The sequence below is a fragment of the Tachypleus tridentatus genome, chromosome 2 (assembly GCF_004210375.1).
Source record: "Tachypleus tridentatus isolate NWPU-2018 chromosome 2, ASM421037v1, whole genome shotgun sequence".
NCBI lineage: Eukaryota > Metazoa > Arthropoda > Merostomata > Xiphosura > Limulidae > Tachypleus > Tachypleus tridentatus.
This window is the reverse complement of record NC_134826.1, coordinates 46,758,078-46,782,791: the sequence shown is the minus strand read 5'-3', so window position 1 is coordinate 46,782,791 and position 24,714 is coordinate 46,758,078. Positions and strand designations below refer to the sequence as shown.

General features: G+C 30.3%; 2 protein-coding genes across 11 annotated transcripts in view; one reads left to right on the top strand and one right to left on the bottom strand.

Annotated features, from left to right (window-relative positions):
* The window catches only part of AspRS-m (aspartyl-tRNA synthetase, mitochondrial), a 29,711-nt gene extending 22,197 nt beyond the window's left edge, over positions 1-7,514 (top strand). For all 3 annotated transcript variants that reach the window (XM_076486300.1, XM_076486312.1, XM_076486308.1), the window contains exons 12-17: positions 191-343; positions 1,180-1,312; positions 3,245-3,324; positions 4,720-4,830; positions 5,391-5,466; positions 7,285-7,514. In XM_076486300.1, coding sequence (XP_076342415.1) covers positions 191-343; positions 1,180-1,312; positions 3,245-3,324; positions 4,720-4,830; positions 5,391-5,466; positions 7,285-7,448 — 717 coding nt within the window. In that variant the 3' untranslated portion in view covers positions 7,449-7,514. The remainder of the gene's footprint in view (positions 1-190; positions 344-1,179; positions 1,313-3,244; positions 3,325-4,719; positions 4,831-5,390; positions 5,467-7,284) is intronic.
* A 2,501-nt stretch (positions 7,515-10,015) lies between these two features.
* Positions 10,016-24,714, bottom strand: part of LOC143242764 (transforming growth factor beta receptor type 3-like) — a 120,608-nt gene continuing 105,909 nt past the window's right edge. For 7 of the 8 annotated variants that reach the window (XM_076486265.1, XM_076486276.1, XM_076486282.1 and 4 more), the window contains 9 exons: positions 23,726-24,010; positions 22,737-23,008; positions 22,323-22,568; positions 20,952-21,084; positions 20,315-20,411; positions 19,747-19,942; positions 18,977-19,127; positions 17,437-17,601; positions 10,016-16,394 (listed from right to left, as the gene is read on the bottom strand). In XM_076486265.1, the coding sequence (XP_076342380.1) occupies positions 16,258-16,394; positions 17,437-17,601; positions 18,977-19,127; positions 19,747-19,942; positions 20,315-20,411; positions 20,952-21,084; positions 22,323-22,568; positions 22,737-23,008; positions 23,726-24,010 (1,682 nt within the window). In that variant the 3' untranslated portion in view covers positions 10,016-16,257. The remainder of the gene's footprint in view (positions 16,395-17,436; positions 17,602-18,976; positions 19,128-19,746; positions 19,943-20,314; positions 20,412-20,951; positions 21,085-22,322; positions 22,569-22,736; positions 23,009-23,725; positions 24,011-24,714) is intronic. The other variant, XM_076486292.1, reaches the window with a different exon arrangement.

The following is a 24,714-nucleotide window of genomic DNA, read 5'->3' as shown; positions in this document are numbered from 1 at the left end:
TATCAATTTTTTTACTTATCTTTTTATTACATTGAATCACAAATATGAAACATTTGAGCATTAATAATTATTATTGATAAAGATGTAAAGAAACTTGAATTTTAAAATTGTTGCAAAATGGTACATTTGAGATTATTTTTTATTTATCCTTTTCTTTGTCAGTTAGTAAAGTTTAAATTTTTTTTTGAAGGGTATAGTCTACATTCTTGTCAAGGAGAACCTAAACTGGAAATCAGTACTATGTAAACATGTTTCATTAGAGCTTCAGGAAAAGTTTACTCAAAGCCTTGATCTTCAATCGCATGCACTTGTGTTGATTAGTGGTGGAGAAACTAGAAATGTTGTGAGTACTTAACTGTATCAAAGCATTTAGCAATTGTATTACTGTCATTTTAAAATGTTATTTTGTTTTTGTAGAATTGAAATATAAATAATAGTTAACTCTGTCTTTATGGATAGAGTACAACTTTTTTTTATACATAAATATTTATTCATTTGAAGTCCAAGAATGACTTAATAATTAAAATGCAGTATTGTGGATTGGAAGGTCCAAGGTTCAAACAATGATACACCACTGAAAACTCTCACTTTCAGCTTTGGGGATATTAAAACTGCTACTGTCTACCAATCTTGCTCTTTTTGTTTAATATCTGGTGGATACTGTTGACTTACTGCTCAACCTTTGATCAAATGTTGTAAATTAGGGATTACCATACTTGAACCTTAAGGGCCTTTGACTTGGCTATTTAACCAATATGTTACACAAAGATGCAGATAACAAATTATGCACTTTTAGTGTGTTATAGTGAAGAATATTTTCTATTTTGTTGAATTATTGTATATGTCTCTTATTGGATAGGTATCTAACAGTGGTTTACAATTTATGTAAGTAACAATGTACTTGTGGTTACAAATCTTGTAACTGTGTTTTTAGTTTCTTTTAGTGTTACTTGCTCCATTGCAAGAAACATTTATGAGGAACAGCAAGAGAACTGACTTGTAATCACACTAAGTCTATTTTATAGTTTAGTTTTTGACTTATAAATTTTGTGAGTGTTAATGTATACATGAAATCCTGTCATAAATTAACATGATATATGCAAGTCTGTGGGAATAATTTTGATAAGATTCACATTTACATGGTTGTTCTTAAGTTTTTTTCATTTCATATTTGCTCAGTTACAACTTCTTGGTAAACTTCGTGTAGAATGTGCTACCTATCTGCAGTCAAAAGGTTTGAATGTGTGGAACCCAAAAGATTTCAACTTTTTATGGGTTGTGGACTTCCCTCTTTTTTTACCCAGTAATCAAGGTGAGGCATTTGTTTATATTTCAGAATATTTATCTGTTCTATGAGCATGCCATGTGAATGAGCACCCTAGCAAACTGATGAATGAATGTGCTGTAAGGTTTTTATCAATACTATAAGTGTAGCTACCAGTTTGACCACCAATTTTGATTTCATTTCATAAAGTCACATGTTTAATCCTATTTTTTTTCAGCACGTTTTTATTCACACATGAGGCATTCTTGATTACCATGACTTTGTCAATACATACAAGTAAACTACAGCATGTAAGAAAATGACACTCGATAGTAACGAACATTAGCTTTAGGATTGTAACCCTATTATTCAGAACAGACCTATACTTTATAGAGCCAACCAGTTCTTAAAATTATGTGGTTGTAGTTTTCCTTCTCTAAAACAGTGTCAATAGATTTCTTTATATTAACGCCATGGAAGCTAGATTAACAGTTTCTTTTAATCATCCGCATGTAGTTGGTAGTGGTATCAAGCATTATCATTTATGCTAATTGCTTAAGTAATATCACATGGTGCTAAACATTCTTTAATAATAAGAATTTTATCAAATTTAACAAATTTGTGCTTAAAAGTCAGCAATAAATAATGAATAATAACCATCTGCTTGTTTGAAAACTTGAGTTAGAAAGTGTTAATCTAGTTTGCTTAGCCTTACCAATACTTATGTATCTACATGTCTTTTCACCCTACAGTTTTGCTGCTATAAATCAGCTGTCTTTAACCTGATTGACAAAAAACTGAAAACGATCCACTTTTAGATAAAGACTGATAGCTTACATGACTTTTTTTGTATAGGCATGTAAAAACTTTTGATCAAAATGAACATTTTTTGTCAAATAACTTTGCACTTTTTGGCTTATAGTTAGACCAAATTTAACACCTAATTGTGGATTGAAATGGTTTATCAGTGTATCGCATTTGAAGAAAAAAAAGCTATAAAAGTTAAATATGTTTTTCTATCAAATAAAGTTTCCTCGTTTTTTTGTATGAATTAAAAAAAATGAAATTCTGTCAAAATTGGAGATTTTATAACTTGTGTATTTTTTAATGGTTTGCCTTGAAATTTGGTGTGTGAAGTAAAAGTATAGTAGAGCACATCCACTGAAAATATATGATAGTTTCAATTACCACAGTTCAAAATACAGAAAGAGAAAAATTTCTAAACAATCACCCCTGTTAATAATACTGAGTGTTCTGCAGGTTGCTTCAGCTGCATGACACACACTTCTGTATGTCTTGACTAAACACCTATTTATATCAGCCATAATTTATACTAACATTATAGGAGAGATGTGGGTTTTGTCACATTTGATAATGCTTTATGTTTGCTTTTCATTTATAGCTGGTTTAGTATCTTTTTCTTTAATAATTTTTTTCTTTTATTGTAAAACTTGCAGTAAAATATCTCACTAATTTAAATAACTATAGGAAATGAAAAACTTTCAAACTCTCTTCTACATGTAAAACTACCTGTTACACTTTCCATTATTTTCATGCTTATTTCTGGTGAAATGTTTTCAATAGATTATAAAACTTTAACACTCCTACCAAAAGTGGGGCCTAACAGGCCCCAGAGCAACTTGAAAGGTTATTAATATTAGGCTAATAATTTTGTATTTAAATGAAATTGCCATTTAAATCCATTAATGAATGGATTAACGAGATTCCCACTGTCCCTATCTACTATCTAGCGAAACCACAGCCAAGGGGAACGGGCTTGGAGAAATCAGGACTAGAAACGTCTTTTCATAGGAGTGTTAACATATTTTATATTCACTGAAAACAATGGATGATATTTGAAATAAACGTTTTGGCCTTATATATGGTGTATTATACTACTAATGGAGAAGTACATTTGTATCCGGATGTTATCACACACTCCATGAAAACCATAGTTAAGTTGTTCTTATAAATTCCTAGGTGATCTCGAGTCAGCTCACCATCCTTTCACCGCACCTCATGAACAAGATTCTCATCTTGTTTATTCAAATCCTGAAGCTGTAAGTATTCCTGTCATTGAATTGTCATGGTTTAGAACATGACTTTTCAGATATAACTATATGTATCAGAACTATAGGTTTGTTACCAAAAAATAAATTATATTTTTTTTATTATTATCTACATTTTATATTCGGTGGTGTTGATACTTCCACTTTCATGTACAGTTAATCGAAGAATTTTAAATAAAACTAGTCAACTTAGAAGATTTGTATGTTGTCAAAGTCTGTATAAAGTTAATGCTGTTATAATCAAAATTAAAATTTAGATTTAGTTAACTAGTCAACTGAGAAGATTTTTACATTGTCAAAATCTGTATAAAGTTAATGCTGTTAAAATCAAAATTAAAATTTAGATTTAGTTAACTAGTCAACTGAGAAGATTTTTACGTTGTCAAAATTGTCAAAATCTGTATAAAGTTAATGCTGTTATAATCAAAGTAAAAATTTAGATTTAGTTAACCAGTCAACTTAGAAGATTTGTATGTTGTCAAAATCTGTGTGAAGCAAATCCTGCTAAAATTAAACTTACAGCTTAGCTTTTTAGTATAATAAGATGTTGTCTCATATGTTTGTACAATATAAGCCAGAAACTGACAAGCCATGGGTTGAAAGGTTTTAATTACCAGATCAGAACATGGTTACTGTGAAAGTTATTATTGTATTTTTTAATTAATTAAACTTTAGATATATATCATTGTATACACCCTAAATATATGTATATATATTCACTGTAAACCATTTAATAATATTACATTTTAAAAATATAAGTTGGAGAATTCTCCTTTTTTATTAAGTTTTAAAACTATCTTACTACATTTTATAAAATACAGCTATTAATATTGTTGTATATTTCCTTTACTTAAAATTAGACTATATTCATATTTTCTTTCTGTAACAGTAATTAATATAATGTCTTGCATATCTGTACCTAATCTTTCTTTTATCTGATACACAAACTGAGTCTGTAGTCATAATGTACCAATGGATGTATTTCTATTTAAAGATTGTTAAAAGTAGGAAAGTATATTTCCTTTGTCAATAGATAATTCTCATATTTTATGTTGAAATAACTTGAAGTTATTTCATGCAGTACTACATGAAGTTTGTGGTGTTACTCTTGATGACGAGAAAGCCACTTGAAATAAAAGTGGGTATTAACACTTATTGATAAGCAGAGAACAACACTTCAATCTTAACACTTCAATCTTCTGAGGTCATAGTTAACAAAACCTGAACCTGAAGATGACTTAGGAAGTTCCAAACGTTGTTCTCTCTGTATCAATAAAAGTGTTAATACCCATACCACTTGTTTTGAGATACATTTTTGTGGTGTTACATAACGAATAATGCTGCTCTTATTCTATACAAATTCCTCTTCTTTTCTTTCTGTTTTAGGTAAGAAGCCAGCATTATGACTTAGTTCTCAATGGCCAAGAAATAGCAGGAGGTTCCATTAGAATTCACAACTCAGAGCTTCAGAAATATATACTGACAAATATTCTGAAAGTATGTCTTTTTCCTTGTGTTTTATGGGAATTTTTATATCTACAAACAGCTCCTTAATGCAAATCACTGGTGATTTAAAATTTCATTGATTTTATGTTAATATCTCTATGTTATAATGTAACTGTAGAACTTTAACCTGTTGCCCTAAGTAAAGTTTGGATACCATCCCTGTGAACTATTTGTTGTTGGAAGCATCTTTTCAATATTCATGTTTTACTTTACCAAATATAGACTGAAAATTTGTCCTGTACTTACTGAAGAATTTTATGATTAATTTTATTATTATTATCTTACCATTTGACTCTACTAAAGATAGAAGATTAATGTGGCTTCCCATTCAGTATTGTAGGTTTCTATTTCTTAATTTAGTGTGTATCTGTCTGCCCCTCTTCCCCACTGAATACTTTTCATAAATAATAACCTGTATTAAATTGCCATGGATTGTGAAATAATCTTATAAAAATGTTATGCTGCTTATTATCAGGTTGATTTTCAGTTCTGATTGCTGCTTCGATAAGAAGTTACTATTCATTTGATGCTTTCTTTTTTGTTGTTTTTAGGAAGATATTAGTGAACTCCAGCATCTGATTGAAGCACTTGAAAGTGGCTGTCCTCCTCATGGAGGCATTGCAATAGGTAATAAACAATATAAATTATTTTGATTTCATCTTCTTCGCTCTTTCATAAGCACTAGTGTTAACTGTAGATAGTATGTTTTCAATTAACTTCTGTTTTTATCAAAGGGTTGGCATTTATGTTTACCTCACTTATGAAAAGTATCATTTTTAGCAAGGTTTTGATAAACGATTTTAAATTTTTCATATTTTAAAAATTAAATTCATTTCAAAATTAAAGGTGTTCTTTCTTTACATGGAATACAGGGCTATAATAATAGACATCTGCTTTAACATGGGACACTACCACAATGCCCGTATAATTTCCACATGTACAGCAAACAAAGAACTACCAATTTTCTTTCTCCTATTAAAATTTTACCCTTTATTTGTGTTTTAACATCATATTCTCTTTGAAGAGCTTGACAGGATTTTAACTATTGTCCAAAGACCACTAGACAAGAACAATGTATTTGTGTCATTTTTTATGTACAGGTGGATTACTTGTATAAGGCATGCACAACTGTGTATTCATGTAACATCTGATTATATAATGTTATCTGTTAGTTACACATGAAGTACACTTTCTTCTGTATTGCATCACAATATGATGCAAAATTATTTTTTTTCACAAACCCCTCTTCAGCTTTTCAACATTTTCGTTGCATAGAATTCTTATTTTCCCGTTTTTGTTTTACTTCTACATCTAATGTGATATTGAATACACTTGTGAAATTTATTGTTATTCTATTAGCCTGAGACATTCAGCTGTGCTGACAATGCCCCATGATAATTTAATATATTTCATTTATTTGAAACTTTCAACTGTGTTGACAGTTACCTTGTAGTATAGATTGTAATGTCTAACAGGTCATTAATCTCTTATTATTCTATTTGTAAAATAAAGCAAAGTGATACAGAAGCAATTGCAATGTTTATCAAAACAAAATACATAAACTAAGTAACCCAGAGTGGGTTTAGCTTAATACATGCTAATTGGTACATATGCAGGTGGATTGTAATTGTAGGAAACCTGACATTAAATAAGTACTATTTATAGATAAGCATATTAAAATAATATTTTATAAATCAAAAGAGGTTAGTTCACATGTCATAATGTAAACTGCACAAGGTTAACACAAGGCTCATTTATGTGTATTATAATCTGTAATACAGGATTTGTCACCAGTAAAATTTTAATTAAAAATCATGTTATTGTCAAATGGTTACATAATTATGATCTATCCTGATTAAAACTACTATATCCAACTCACTGAATGTTACAATACTGTAAAAAAAAGTTACGACATTAAATCTTGTATGTCAAGTGTGGGTTGGTTTGTTTCCGATTTTGCGTAAAAGCTACATAGGATATCTGCGCTAGCCATCCCTAATTTAGCAGTGTAAGACTAGAGGGAAGGCAGCTAGTCATCACCACCCACCGCCAACTCTTGGGCTACTTTTTACCAATGAATAGTGGGATTGACTGTTACATTATAAAGCCCCCACGGCAAGCATGTTTGGTGTGATGGGGGTTCCAAACCTGCAACCCTAATACATCAGGAAAGGTGTATATGATGAATACAAGAACAATGAAGTACAGTCTTTTGTAGTAACATTGAATTTAGAGAAGTTGAACTAAACAAAATTTTCTTGCCACTTGCATGTTGAATTTCAGAGATTAAAATAGTGGATTATCTACCTCATTCTATATGCAGTTGTGTTGATTAAAGTGTGAACTTTTATGTAATTTAAAACTTTTCTACTGTATTATAGTTTAAATACACTAGGTGCTTTTCATGTATCACAATTATCTATTGTTTTCACTTTTACTTTAAAGGATTGGACAGGCTTTTATGCATACTTAGTGGAGCCAATACTATCCGTGATGTGATGGCATTTCCTAAGTCCTTAGATGGAAAAGATTTGATGTCGGGAGCTCCAGCCAAAATATCCGACGACTTAAAAAAGTTCTATTTCATAGAAACACTATCTAATACTTAGTGGTAAGTTGTAAAGCTGCGACACTTTCATTATTTTATAGCATAGTAAATATTTGTTTTTTCCACAGATTTGTTTTCTCCGAGTTATTTGATTAAAAAGTACTGTTGACCTTTTCTGAAATAAGGGTACAATAAACTTTAAATATATCACCAACAGGAGGGAATTGAGAAACAACTTGAACTCATTTGGTAACTAAAGATTACACATTTCATATAATTGCACATTATACAAACTGGACACTTAAATCTTGTTTGACACAAAATAAATACAAACAGATAAACCAGTAATTGACTTTCTAAGGTGTTCTAATGTGAAATGGTTTGTTTTTTTCCTTCTTATAAACATCAAAAATACATTTCATGTTCTTATCACATAAATGCAAGAAAGGAATACTAAAATGGATTTCTTTACAAAACATTAAATGTTTCATACAAATTGGATGATGGTAATGTTTACATGCTTGATCTTTGTCATAGTGTACAGCAAATAATGCATAAAAATTAATTCATCGTAAATTTGTGTTTTTATAATTAATGATTAAGAGTAACACGCTAGTGTGGAAAGTAAATTCAGATCCAGGTTGAAACTTCTCAGGCTGCAGACAATACTGCCCCATTTTACTCTTGTTTTTATTTGTATTTTCAAGATGGTATGGATATTAAAATAAAGTACAGAACAATGTTTTGACCTTTTTATGTCATCTTCAGGTTTTATACAATTCTATCTGGGCACTGCCTAGTGGTACCAACGCTAGCCTGTGGATCTAAGAGTTCATGGCTCATATGCAGTCTAAGAACAAAATAAATCAACCTTGTGCTTCATGAGTATTGAACTACAGTAGTTCAAAACTTTGCTGTGGTGCTTCCTACCGATACTATCTAGTTAAAATTTCAGAAAACCAATTTGTCTCATTAACTTTATTCCTAAGCTAACTTACGACACCAGTAATAAGTAAACTTTCTAAAACTTATTGAAAGAAATTAACCATAACAAGATCTCATTCATAAAATACAGTGAAGACAAGACTGGTGGTATGCAAATATATTTTGATTTATATATACAATATAGAGTTAGGCCTTACTATCATACAGTAAATTGACTGTTTAAAGACCAACCAGTTGTATTAGTGTTACTAAAATCATGATCAACCACTGCACTAACCATCTTATGAAATGTATTAACAATACCTCAAAAGTAAATTTCAGAAAAAACTTTTATTTGAAAAGTTACTTTGTTGACATATTCACCTTTTCTCCAGAAAAAATCAAAGTAGATTATTCTTATTACGTTGTTTAAAATGCTAAAATAGCCCACCATTTTAATTTATGTGACAAAATCACACTCATAAAGGGGTAATGGTTGATCAAAGGTGAAAATTATTCTTATTACAAAATAAATTAATTACAAACTGTGTGCTGTGGTATACATATACATACTCATTTAATATAATAAAACAGTGTTAACATATACTTTTAACTGAAGAATTTATAATGAACACTTTGGTTTAGGGTGACTAAGTGCCTTCCTCAGGTAGTAAGGAAGACATGTCGAAACAAAAATAATTGAGCAAATATCAAGCTTGTTGTTTATTTTGTAATTTTTCAGAAATAAATACCTTGAAGTAAAGAATAAGTTAATTGATTTAAACACCAGTCAGTTTATTAATGCTTTCTGCAAATAAAAATTAATTTTTATAAAAACAACTTTCCTTTAAATTGTTAAAAAAGTTGAAATTCTAGACACTTTAAACTTGGTACAGCTGTTTGTAAAACTATACTGCCTACATTGGGAATTACAACCAAAAGTACATTTTAATTTTTATAAACATTTATAACAACATTTTGAAAGGTTCTAATAATGTAAACTTTAGTTTTAGCTCTGATTAGTGAAAAAAATGAGAGTATAATGAGGCAATCTCGAATAACAAAAACGGATAAAATGGGACATAGAAAATGAAATTTGGCTACCATTGTACTAGCTACTTTAACTTTATAGATGATCTCATTTTGGATTATTTTGATTTTTTTTGTTAAGAAATAGTTAAAAAATATTCATTAGTGGGATTCTCATGAACATTGGTGAAATATTTTTTTTACATTCGTTTATTTAGATATACCAGTTTTTTATTATTATTATTATCAAATGAGAAGTACTAGAACACCACCTTTTTATATTGATTTCGTCTTGGATGATAATGAAGAAAAATATATGAATTCTCTGATCATGTGTTTGTTGAACTTTCCAGTGGCAGAAAAATCAGGAAAATATTTCACAGGTAATTATATCTGTGATAAGTCTCACTTTGAAAATCAATTTTCTTTTTTCAAAATTCAACTTCAAGATAATATCTAGTATCTGTAAGCTCATAATAAAAACTGCAATTAACAGAACACTTCTTTAAAATATAAATTATCATTGGTAACTAAAACTTCTGTTATTAGTGTTATTATTCCCTTTTCACAAACAAAAATGCAGCATAAGATTTACTGCTAGTCAAAAAATGACAAAAAATCTCTTGGGAAAGTATTATAAAAGACAAGGACAATGCATTGAAACTGTACAAGAAATAATGAAATAGATTTATTTTGAAATGTGGAATTTATATGATTTGTCAAATGACACACCTGCTATTTTAACACTGACAACTTACAGTCAAAGTGAGTGTTATTAAAAATATTTAGAGATTAGGTGGCTCACACACACATACATTAAAAACAGAAAAATATTATAAATACATGACTTTCAAAGTCACATTTACATAAGGATGCGAGGATTTCACAAAGAGGCAAATTACAAAACTGGATGAAACGCATACATCAAATCTGATGTACACACACTGTGTATTAGGTTACACAAACAATTACTGACAAGGAATAGCCAATATAGATACACATCACACAATACTTTTTACAATATTTTACTAATTAAGTGCATTAGGAAGACAAAAAGCTCTTATTTTAGTAAGTTTGTTTTGGTATACTTCTCAAGATTCAATGAAACATAATTAACTTTGTATGCAGTCTTAAATCTTTTGCTTTCCACATCATGGGAAGTAGGTGTTTGAAACAAACACTACATAAACAGATATATCAGTGATTCAAAAAATGTTTAATATTCCATATAATATTATCAGTTACAATACAGTCACTATCATAAGGAGTAACATTTAACAATGATGAAATTCTTTGAGATGAAATGGTTTTGTCACTTGCTATACACTACAATTAAGGTTTTTAAACAAATATTTCATAATCCACGAAACAATTTTATTTCTACTACAAAAACTGAAAACTTTCATTTTGTGTTGTTTTTTTAATAATTTCTACAATTACATAAAGCTACTTGACATTTTGTTTCTGACTTACTTTGGCTCTTCTATTTTAAACACTGCTCGAAGTAAACAATAAAACATGACAGTGATACTAAAAATGAAAAAAGTATAATTTCGATTATGTGAAATCAATTTCACATACATTATTTTCTAAACATGTGACATTGGCACTACTAGAACAGGAACTTTGAGAAAAGTTGTAAACTTATAATAACTCTACCTGAGATAGACATAAACCACCATCATTTACCATTCGTGGCTGTTTTCTTATGCTTATGGAGTGGTCTTTGATTGATTTCAACATACAGTACGATTATGATATTATTTACATGGTTAAACTTTAACACATACAGGAACTCCAAAACAAGAAGCAGAATGATAACTTACAAGCATAATAAAACATCCCAGACACTGGAAAATAAGAACAACTTGGATTACTAGGTATGTTTTCAAATTTACAAAGTTGTAAAGACCCAGAGTTAACATAGCAAAGTGAAATTTACATGTTTTTACTAACTACAAAATTATATTTAGCTGTCAGCAAAAGTGTCAAATGGTAAAAGAAAGAGGAAATAAGAATGTTAAAAAATATATAAAAAAGAACATTTCAAACATTTTTTTTCCTTCAAAACAATTAGCTCTGAAAAAAGAAATAAAACTAAAGTTTCAATTATTTTCCAATCTCTTCAGCTTTTTATCAACCAAAACATAGAGACTATACATAGACACATGAAGATACAAGTATTTTTCTTAGAAACTAATGAGGTATTTCAAGTAACAAAATAAAATAATCAGCCATGGTCTTAAACACAGAAAGGATGCTATTAAACAATAATCTGGCAATAAAGTGACTAGCTTACGTATCATCATCTTTCCGTAAGAAAACAGTTTCTAGTCAGAAAAATGCTGGCAAAAAAAACAAACTTGGAAGTATTTACATAAGAATAGTTTTTTTTCTTAATTGTGTCTGTATGCATCGGCAAAAACTGATGTAAAAGAAATATGTTCCAAGAATGGTAGAACAGGTAAGGCCAGTAAAAGACACTCTCAAATTTCAATCAACTTTGGTTAAATAAATAAATATTGGTGTACAAGTGATGTGGTGCCTTCTATTGACCTCAAAACTTTAAGTATACAATGAGTTAATAAAAACTTTTATTGCCAATGTGTTATTTATTGCAATATTAACTTCTGCATTATCAAACTGTATTTAATTCTGAGGCTTAAAATTATGTTCTTTGAAATGTCAGAGTACAAACATGAACAGCTTTTCAAAGAACCTGATAGTGCTTGTAGCCTTCCAGAATTAAAATTGAGGTATAATCAAAACTCATCTGCCTGGTGGGTCAGCACTAAGTTCATAGACTTGTACATTATGTGAAAATTTGGAGTTTGATTCCCAGCAATAGATATTATCTAGATAACTTTTTTAGTAGCTGTGTTTAAAAAATACATATATAAGAAAATAATACAAACTTCTGAAAATATAAATAAAAAGGGATTTTATAAAGACTTAAAAATTGTTCCTTTAATCAAATGAACAGTAGATATTAGCAAGAATGTCTTTTGGAAGCCTGAAGATTAATTTCTTACTTTGCAGCAAACTTTGAGGCTTTAAACTGCTAACAAAACAAGGCTAATTACACAGTTGTTTGCCTTGGTATCACCAAATTATATCAAGATAAAAACATGGCACAAATAACGCTATTACTGATACCATATTGTTGTACATGGTTAAATCAGTAACTTTACAAACAATAACCACCCCTGCAGGATTCTCTGGCATGAAAATAAAAGTTAACTTATGTGCCAAGCCTATTTTCAGCACAAATAAATCTGAATATATTCACTGTTAATGTGTTAGATTTAGACTACTAACGTTACTGTTGACTGAAGAGGCTCAAACACTTTATATTACATCACACTACAACTGATCCACATGTAACTATTATACAATTCTGAATTAGTTATCATGATACAAGTTTGGAAGCCATGGCAACAGAGATTACACAAACACCAAGACTCAATATGGTTGTACGTTGCAACAACATTTATCGAATTTTTAGCTTGAAGAAAAATGTTTTCTTGAAAAAAATTACAGAATTATCCTGTTTCTGTTGTCATTGATGATGAAGGTGAAAACTATTTCTTTTAATATTGAAAAATATAAATTTAACTAACTAACATATGATCAAACTATTTCATCTAAATGACAATCAAACCAATAAATAGGAACTAATGAAACCAAAAATAACCATCCAAAAAATATGTTGGTTCTCAAATACAATGATCTGATGTAGAAATCCCAGATCTGTCACTGATAACTCTCTACACGGTTTAGAGATAATAGTACATGCTTCTGCATTTTGAATGTATGTGCTCATGGGTGGAAATGAACATTGTCTAGTGTCTCAGTAAATGTAATCATCTTTGGAATGGGTACGAATTAAATGCATAATTACTATTTTTTTTGGCTATTAAATGAATTTTTTTCCATAAAAATTCCATATTAATTGAAACTGAACCATATACATCTGTATAATTTAAGTTTACATCAAGATGAAAGTTAATAATTTGCAGCAGAAGGTAACTTGTGCAGAAAAAACAACAAATATATTTTCTACTAAAGTTTGAGAAACAGCTGTTTTTTCCTGTAATGACCTGAATACATTTTATCAACAACCACACTACTGTCAGTGCTTTACTCAACATATCCAAATAAACAAATAGATTAGATAAAATATAATATCAATAATGGCATACTTGTGCCATTAAGTACCTACTCATGCTACAAAAAGCATGCTTCAAAACAATCATGTGCCTTGTTCCTGTACTATAATAATAATAATAAGCCAGACACACAATAAAGTACTTTATCATAAAACATTCTCTTACACAGAACAGACTGGGTGTTCATCACTTAGTCCAAGTAATAAAACACCCAAACTGCACAAATACCTGAGAATATAAAAAAAAAAAGCTAAGCCTCCAAAACCCCTACAGTTGCATTTTTGTAGGAGAAAAACATATACAAACCTGCACGGAAGACCAGCTAATATATCCTGTCTGTTGCTTGACAGTGTTTAGAAATAACACTTGCAGTCTTAAACTTGAATACATGACCAAAATGTATGACAGGAATAAACATCAGATCTTTAATATATCATAATAATTAGACATCACCAAAACTTGCAAAGTTACAAAAACTATATATATATATGAATGTGTGTGTGGGATTAGAGTAGTAGCAATATATTACTACAGAATTTTATATACCTTAAAAAAGATGGACACCAGTATTGAAAGCAACTTTTCCTTCCACATATTGCAAACTCTGAGAAATCATATATTTTTTCTTTAAATTAGTAAGTACAGATCTCAGATTAGAAAAGTAAGTCGTACATCTGATGAGTAAACATAGCTTGTTTAACACCTACCAGGAGTGCAATTGAACGGTTTCAGATCTAGTGGAAATTATATACTTTCAAACCTTCTTCCCTTTCAGACATAAAGTTTTATGATATTCCAAACTGATGATAAAGATAAAATAAACTATAAGCTATTAGATAAATTGCCAGTAGAAATCATTTAATGACAGGACTTAAGTTGAATACATTAAAACTGTTTACTGTTTATACAAAAATATTCTTATATTGTTTAAATAATCTTTGTTGAGTATGATAATACCATTAATTATTGCTAGTAATAAAAATATATTTGTGTATGATCTTGTATACTTAATAGAAGTATAGCATGTCTTCTTTCTTTCAAAAAAAAATATATATATATACAGTAACACAACCTCAATGTCTTTCAATGTTACATATTACTTTGACAGTGAGCTATTGTAATTAAAAGAAACTTTGAAAGGAAGCAAAATTTTTGGACAGCAATATACATTTTTATATATATATTCTCAAGAATGCTGGGATGGGTATTAACAAAAAGAGTTTTGTTAACCTGAAGATGACTGCAGAAGTTTGAAATGATAATGTTCTGTACTTTATTTTAATTAAAGTTTGAATACCCATACCAGCCTTCTTAAGAATACATTTTTACTTCAAGGGGGTTTCTCATCATCATGAATATATGTTTTTACTTTTCTTTGTCACTATTTAAATGTGTAAAACATTATACTTCAAAAATAACAGATGTTATTCGTTATATAATTAAAAATAAATAGATTAAGGGTTTTCTTTACCCTAAATACAACAGCTAATGACAAAATACAAATTTTAAAGTGCAATGTTCCTACATGAAAACCTCTGTGATTTATTATCACTCACATCTTACAGCTGTTTTTATTATGTTTGTTGATACAAACTAATTAAACCACAATACAAGCTTTTCAGAGTATTTAGGATACAATAAATTACCACTGTAGTGATGCTTGAAAGTATTGTAAGCATGATACTGCTGTATATGCAGTTTTTCAGTCAATGAAGGAAACTTGTTTAACATGACTGCTCAACATTACGGATAACTACACTCTTGCTGCCCTTAGCTTTAAATTCGTACCATGTGAATACTACATTTTTATTACCATTTTAATTATATGATTACAGAACATAAAAGCCAATGTGTACAGTATCTTATTGCTAGCATTTGCACAGTAAATTATACCATAAGCTCCAAATTGATTGGAAAGACAAGAGTGAACCATAATAATCATTGTGTGTAGCAACAATTTCTCGAGATAATATGGTCTCTATTGTAAACACCCACAAACTATAATTATGGTATTTTCGTTATGTTTTTAGCTACATTTAAAGACTAAATATTTAAATAATGAAGTCAATAACTGGTGCACATCTTTTTTAGTTTTGTTGTTTTGTGTTTTTTTTTGTTCCTGAGATTTTTGGCAATAACCACAAATATCTGCTGAATAGGTTCTCATACTCTGAAACTTGTTGAAACATATGAGAAACTATATACACAAACAACCTATTTTCATAAGCTTTCAACTGAGCAGAAAAAAACATCCAAAAAAACTTCAGACTAATGTACAATTTAACGTAATAACCACAGAGCTGTACCTGAGACACTACGGCACCACTAGCAGCAAGGGGGCACCTCAACACACAACAACTAACTCTGGAAGTAAAGAGAATAAAAGAGAATCTTTTGTAATATTTCTGGAATGAACAAAAAGACTATAAAATAATCGAATGATGCCTACATTCAACTCCAGTTTGATGTTAGTCCATCACATGATTTCTTTTAATGGGAAAATGATCGGATATAAAAGATAAGTAGTATCAGAAGTAAAAAACTTTAAATTGCTTGTGATATGCATCTAAACTTTTACGTGAAGATGATAAACTTTCAAAGTTTGCACAACGTTTAGCAAAACATAGGCAAATATATATATACACACACAAAAACACAGGGACTCAAAAACAAACAACGTAACTGTACTCAGGTACTTGAAAAGGGCAGGAACTTCTGCTGAGCAAAACAACAGCTTCAACACAGAAGTCACGTGCAAACCTGGACTGTCATTGGAGCCTGTGAACTGGGAGTTGAGCTTCCACTGTGTCCTGATAAGTCATAGCCAGAATGGTGGTGACGGTGAACACCACTTTCCTGCTGAGCCCTTGTCCTTCGAGATGGATCTACAAGACACAAGAAAAAATTCCAAAGAGCATCCATTAGTTTCAACAACACATTCTCTGCTACCAGACCTTACACAGTGCACATGACCATACCAGCAACACTAACTGTTACATCTGTAGTAGTGTGAGTTTTTTAAAACAAATTGCCTTTACTAGTAATCACCATGGGGGAAGGGGAACCATTTAGTTAAATTGGTAGAGCACTCACCCTGCACATGATAGGCCCCAGATTCCAAGACAAGGGTTCCCACATCAAATTGGTCCCCAACTACTGGTCATCCCATGACCTTGGGATAAGACCTGAGAATGGGCTTTGTAGGACAGAAGGGAAAAATGTGGTAGTTTGAGTCAGTTGTTAAGAAGTGTATTATTAGCAACTACTACTGGGTTAACCCTTTAGCTCAATTAGTAAAACATTTGTAATGATATACAAGAGTACCACACATCCAGCATCAAATTTAATTACAATGGTCTTTATGTTGTCATTGGTGTTAAAGTGTAATAAACAACACTTAATCTTAATTATTAAAACAAATGTTTACTAAACACATGATTGTCAAATGCATAGCATTAAACAATACTTTCTTTTGATAATGATTTTATCACTCAAACTTTGTAACCTGAACCTCTCCTAATACACTGATTTCAGGAGAAATCCAAATTACACAGTCTAATCAAAAAAACATTTTTATATTTCTCACACTGTGTCAATTATATCAATTTGATATCTTTCATTTTTCAAAAATTTATTCAGCTGTCTCTCAAGTTATTAAACAAAAACTGACCAGAATATTAGTAATAAAATTTATTAACTAACAGTTAAGGAATTAAATATTAAAAAAAAACAATTGGTAGAAATTAAAAACATCTTCCTAATTTCAATTCTGAACAGAAGACATTATGTTTGTTTTTAAAAATAACAAACTATACTGTATGTTTTAAAACAAACATTTTTGCAACCACTACTGCTAATTTTAGAAAGAAGTTCTGTTAACACAAGCATCCCATGAACCCATAATCACATCATGGTATTTATACATACCTGTACACAAATGTATGAACCACAGAATGGCCATTAAACCAGCTCCAATAATGAAAGAAGCGAAAGCGATTCCCACAACTGCACCTGTTGATAGCCCCGTTACTTTCTGATTTACACACAAGTTTTTATCAGCTTGAGAAGAGTCATCTGATGAAGATGGTACGACTGAATATTAGGAGAATAGATTATCGTGGTTAAGGTTACATATAAACATATGAAATTACACATTAAATTTCTGTCTCTTCCTTTAAACATATCACAAAGTCAAGTTTAGGAGAAAAAAAGGTTTGCATTCAATGTACCCTTACCACCGAATTAATAAAAATGATCAAACAAATTCAATAACCAAAAATCAATCAATAATTAAAAAAAAAATGTTCAAATGCACATGGAAGGATTTACAATGTCAGTTAACATTTCTATCAGTATCATCTAAGAACCTCTAATAGTGGAAAACCTATTTAATGCAAATCTATATGTTATCTCTCACAGTTTAATTACGATATCTGACATTATAACAACATTTAACTACCCATCGGTTTTGGTTTTTTTTTAATGAAATTGTAAATCTGAAATTACATCCTAATCTCAAAATTACGTTTGTTCATTACATGGACTTTACAATATAAAGTATAAGAGTGAGCATCTATATAGAAGGGCAGCTGCTGGATGAAGTCCAACAGCTATATCACTGTGCAAATATCACAGCAGCAGGTAAAAAATGATTCAAAGAAATAAAATCAATAACTATTATGTAAAAAGAAGTATTTAGAAGGTTTTTTTTTTATATTTGACAGAACATTAAACAGCCTAATGAAGCCTTTTATTTGTGTGGTGACATACACTGTGGAAACCACGGGCTTTGAGGAAAGATGACATAATAAGATTATAAAATTTGTGATATGTGGGTCTGGCAAAGAATGGAGAAATCTGGAGATACAAAGATGATGATGGGCAGAGAAATATTAGAGATGGTGCAAGAGAAAAGAAGTTTGTTAGGAAAAAATAAAAAAGCATGAAAAATAGATTAGCCATCATGTTTGATGAGAAAGCACAATGCAAGAAATCTTTGAGATAAATGGGCCATAAAAAATGAGAGAGATGCTGCTGCTAGACAAACAGACAGAAAGAAAAAATGTATGGTGATGTAAAGAGGAAGGTGCAGGATGCTGAAAGGATGACCTGATGACAGAAACTTCATGATTTATATTTTGTCATTTGAAACCTCAGCCTGCCTAGAGAAAGTAATGACAAATGAATGTATAAACTAACATTTTGTATAATAGTTATCTGAAGTTTTGTCTTATTCTTTTGTCACAGATCCAACAAACTACGTGCTTTTAATAAAAATTGTGCTAAAAATGTATCTGGCTTAAAAACAGAAAACACAAACATTTTGTCCCAAAGGTTTTCTTTTGAACACAATAATTAAAATAACCTTACAATTTTTACTTAAAGGTAAATAAAATTAATATTACTTGAGTCTTAAAGCCTTTACCTTTAATTACACTTTTTAATGAAATAAGTACATCTTACTCACTTTTTGATTCTCCACCTTTAAAACTCTTGCTCCTTCGTGGTGGTAAAACTAGTAATGGTCCTGCAACTTCTACACTGAAGTGTTGTCCTGCTCGACTTTCCAAATATTGCTTGATACTGTTACCCACGCAATAATCATTTGGATCAATGCACTGTAAGAATTATATATCTTATTATTAAAACAAGAATCACTCAGTTTGCCATAAAATGTCAACATTGTATCATCAGATAGGTTCTGCTGTATTATAATTAGTTACCACTGGAAAAAATTTACTCAGAATTAAGAAAACAGCAGCACTAATGTCAATAATTAACAATTAAACAAATCTGAGCTGTCAGATTAATCTGACAGAGGTGTTAAGTAACTTCTACTCTGATGTACTATTATTTAAGAATACCAGAAAACATAAAAGGCACTCACACAATCTTTACTAAAGCATATAACAAGGTTTAGTGACAGAATTTCAAATACTTATTAAACACCAACAAAGCTAGGTTTTCTCAAATACTTGTACAAATAAACTTTAAATTTGTGCTTTGAAGAGAGTTTTTGCAATACCTGTAATTGAAAGCAGTGTTTATTTGAATGACACATCACCAAAGGCATGTTCTTCATTGATACACAACCCAAAAATTTACCACTGTTCAAGTTCTCCTACATTTGTAAAGTTGTTACAAAAAGCAATTCTTCTCTCCAAAACTTTTCAAAAAAAAAAAAAAAAAACAGAGGAAGGAAATGTTACAGATGAGAAATTCATGCATCAGACTTGCCTGTTTGACACCAGGAATTGGAATACTTAATTTTTCAAAACATGCGGCAAGGCGACAATGAAGGTAAACGTTTTTAGCTATCCACTTTTCAGTTAACTGAAAGAAGAACCCCTGTTGGCGAGTTGGCTCTCTGGAAGTTTCCAGACGACCAGATGATCCCATTCTCAGCAGACCAACACTCAAATGTTTGGGACAACTGCAACAAATACAATCAACTTAAATATTCTCTAAAATGTCACAAGGAACTGAAATTTAAACAATTAATATTAAACAACTATTGTTGATTTTTCAATTAAATTTGAACAGTTCATCTAAAAATGTCTAAAAATATAATAAATCTATCATTATTACCTAACACATGCAACCAACTATTTAGCCATCAGAATATTAAAAACAATCAAGTAAATTTACACAACTTATTTCACTTCTTCCTTAAAAGTCCTTAATTTTGAATTGTTTTTTAAAAGGGTATTTCACTTCATTACAGCACCTGTATGATGACTCAACAGCTGAAAACATCTAATAGAAAAATTTCATTTCTAGAATCACCTCAACATTTTACCCTCACCTGTGTTGTATTAGTATTTCTCTGTCGTCGACATCCAGAAGTGAATTGTCAGTCAGAGACAACCAGCATTCATCAGTTACAATATACAGATATGGACCTGATAATAAAGTATTCAAGTAAACAGACAACAAAATAACAATAGTTGCATGTGCTTATGCCCCCAAAACAGTATTTTGCTTCCCTTTGCTTATTTCTTCTTGTAAAATATGCATTATTATTTAAATTAATAGCTAATTTTTAACTGATAATTAAAAAAATCATAAGCATAGTTACTGAAAATCTGATAAAATAAGCAGTTTAAAAAATTCACAGAGAAAGAACCACAGAAGATAAAGAAAAAACAACAACACATTTTCATAGAAGTTAATTTTGGACAGAGAAGAACACACAAACGTATCAAAACTTGTATCTCTGCAGAATACTTTTGGTAAAACGAAGTTTGCTCCATAAATGTAATTTTTCTTTATTACTGATAAACACAATATTGTGAACTTTTGCTTTACAATTGCAATGTAGTAGGGCTCAGAACAACAACTTAATGTTCCTTCTGTTCCAGTTTCTTTCCTGTTTTTAAATAAAATATTTTTAACTTCATACAAGTAACAGAAATGATGTGAGACAGTTGAAAATCACAAACCTGCATCAATCGTGGTTTGTACATAAACTTTATCTCGAGCTGGGACTTCTGCTGAACCATTCTTTTTCTGTAGCATTTCATGAAAAGTTGCATCCTTGAAGAGCTCCATATGATATTCATTATCGTGACTTCCCTTTCCATCCAAAACAAGTGAAAAATGATTATTAAGTTATATGGCAATATTAACCAGTTTTTAAAGTATTATCTACCACATGGTATTCTTGAACCAGGTTTACCTTACTTATTTTACAAATATGTTAGGACACATTTCAAACTAGCAATAGTATCTCTCAATAAAATTTAATATTTTGTACTTAGTTACTAATTATTTAACCTAATTTCCAATAACATTCAGTACAATACTCTTATTTCATACACTGTTGTTTTCTTTGTTACACAGCGAGAATGTGACAATACGCACGTCTGTTTCAGATACTTAAAACACTTTGAGCACTACAGAAATATGATATACATCACAGTATCAACATAAGTAACTTTGAAACACTTGCCTACTACCATGAAAAATTACTAACGTACAGGAAATTATATTAAATGAAACCTGATTAATAACTAGTGAAGAAGCCTTGTTTCTAACACTTACCATGCTACTAACAAATGGTTCCATATTAAAAACAGCAATTATTTACAAATTCGTTAAGTAGAACTTTCATACAAAGTACTGTTACTTTATTGAATACACCACAAAATTTGACCAAATCTATTCATTTAATCAATACCTAACTAAGATATAAAAAGTGTGTATTAATTTCTTATTAACATAATATCTTGATAGCTTATTTCATGCAATTACTGTTCAAGAACCATACTGGTGTTCTTCTAACAGCACTCTGTTTCAAAAGTGTTTTTTTTGTACTTTTAACACTTTGTGTAATGGTGTTAAATATCTCAGATGGCAAGGGACAAGGTTTCTTTGGCCAAGAGGTATATCAAATCAACACACTTCATGTCATGTCTTTACAATGTGATTAGTCTGTCACAAGTAACCGTTCAGAAATAATTTCACTGAATATCAAAACTAATAACCTAGAACAAACCAACAGCTACAAAAGTCTATTAGTGGAAATACTATCTTGTGGGAATCACTGAAAATTACTGATAAGAAATACATTTTAAATATATTTTTTTACAATCCCCTGTTTTGAAATTCCTAATGTACTATTATTAGCAAAACTTTAATAATCTAAGTCTGACATGATGTTGAAACAAATTATTTTAAACAAAATACTTAAATATTCTTAAAATAACAAATACACATAATACAAAAACATTTCTTTTTATAATTCAGACATCTCAACAATATCTTAAAATATTTCACCATTTCCTACAATTGTTTGTACAAAGAGCTCTTACCACTTTAGGTGTGTTTCCATCACCAGTAAAATTATAAGTACATTGGAAACTTTGACTAGACAGAAGACGCGAATGTGCAACTCCGCGGTGAGCTGCCAAAGCTTGACGAAGATAGTGTTCCATTCCCGACCCTTCCTCTGGGCTAAATGCATCTTCGTCATCAGAAAAGGAGTCATCATAGTCAATACTTTTACTTTTATAAGTATCTGAATTCACCAGTGGTTCTACGGGCGCCCAGAATAAAACCTGGATGAAGAAAAGTTAGTTAAAGCTAAGATCGTTATTTATACAACCTATCACTGCTATTTATACAATCTATTACTGCTATTTGTACAACCTATTACTCTTTTAATTTGTCATCCACTTACATGCCATTCTCTTTGGTTCATTTTAAGCAATAGATGTTCTACATACCTGATTCCTGTAGATGTACCTTCCACCATCAGACATGACACTAAACCCACAGTTCTCAAGGGATGTTTTCAAAATAAAGTGAGTGCTGTTACTAATTGCCTTACACTCCTGGTCCTGTAACGTCAACTCCAGCCAATGAATGTTTGCTCCATTGATCCTCATGGCAATATCCTCAGTAGATGACTTAGGAAAAGTTATTTTTATCATATTTTTCTGACATTCTAATGCCATGAGATTCTCTAATTCCAAAGTAAGGTTTGCATCTGCATTTCCTGTGAAATTAAAATAATAATTACTTACATTCTAAACCTTTCCTATGAGAATAAAACTCAAATTGTATAAAGATACGAGTTTACAATGTTTACCATCAATAACTCTTAATCACATTTAATTCATAATGGCAGCAGTAGATTGGCTGGTCCAAATGACTTTTAAAAATCTAAAGCCATCAAGGTTGGCCTAACCCTCTTGAAAATTTATTCAGTATCTTTAATTGTAGTTGAATGGATGGTCTCCAAACAAAACAATTTTTCTCTTATAAAAGTGCTGCTTGAATTATGGTACATCATCTTAGTAAACAAAAGTTTACCAATAACTAAACATTTAACATGTACCTCAAAGAATCTATATCTATGAACTCTCTTAATTAAACTCTTAAAATTTAATGAACAAATCATAATAAGATATGATAAAACAGAAGTGTTAGGACAAATATGATGGACAACATTTAACAGAAATTAGACAAATAAATCAACACGAAAGTTTTTTGTTTTCTTGTTTTAAAATATCATTAGAATCAAATAAAATGTATTTCAAAAGTTGGATGTCACTGTAACATTAAAGGCATTGAGCATTACACACAACTATGATTAAGAGTAATCATTTTCACTACTATAGTATTTTTTTTAGGTTTTTTGAACCCATTTTGTAAAGATGTATGGACATGCTGTTTATGGTATCCAGCTTTTGGAACATCTTGTGTAAAGTACCTTGCCACTTCTGTAGAAATGTATTAGTTACTGTTGTCTTGTCCTTACTGTTCCACATTTCCCTGGAATTTGTACTTGTGGATGTCTTTGAGAAGCCTTTCAAGTTTAGGGGAAATTCAGACATTTCTTTATTGAATTTATCCCGTGGAGAAGGAGGTACCTGGGAGGAAACGGCAGTGTTAACATTTGACTGCCGCAGCTGAACAAACTGAGACTGACCTTGACCAACAGAAAATCCACCTTGGGGTGATCCACCATCACTCTGTACATTGTGATGGTCAGTACCTAGAAGAAAATATTCAATACAGGTTAAGTTAGTGAATTCCATTTATGAAATAGATTTCTGCATGATTTTGTTAGTTGTGTATCGAACAGTAAACCATCATTCTGTGTATTTTACTGGTTGGTTTCTAAAACAAAATCCATAGTCAGATTAGCAAACATATCTATTGGGTTGAGGAATAATTTGTGAGCGTTTTTAAATAATTTCATTCAAGCATTACATGCAAGACTATACAATACTTCAATGCATGAACACATTACACCCAAAACATTTATTATGATACTTTATTTCATGTAATACCTAGGTATATAGTATGCATTGTTGTAAACGAAATTGCAAGAAATTAAATGCAAAAAGGCAGATGGTGTCGAAAATGCTCGATTTTGTCCACTTGACATTCCATTTAATGAGCTGAAAATGAAAGCAAAAATTAAAGACATATGAAAATCAAACACACCATCTATTAGAGCACAAAATTATCTACCAAATGACATGAAATAATGTGCGAAAGCATTTCATTTATGAATATATTTTTTTAACTTGAAAAAACGCTCACGAATTATTCCTCAACCCAATATAAGTGTTATTATTTCCAAGAAGTTGTTTAGTGTTTATACTGAACACAGTAGCCATAACTATGAGTTAGGCAATAGAAAAGTATATGTTCAGTGAGGTCAGACAGATAATGTTTTACTAATGGCATTAT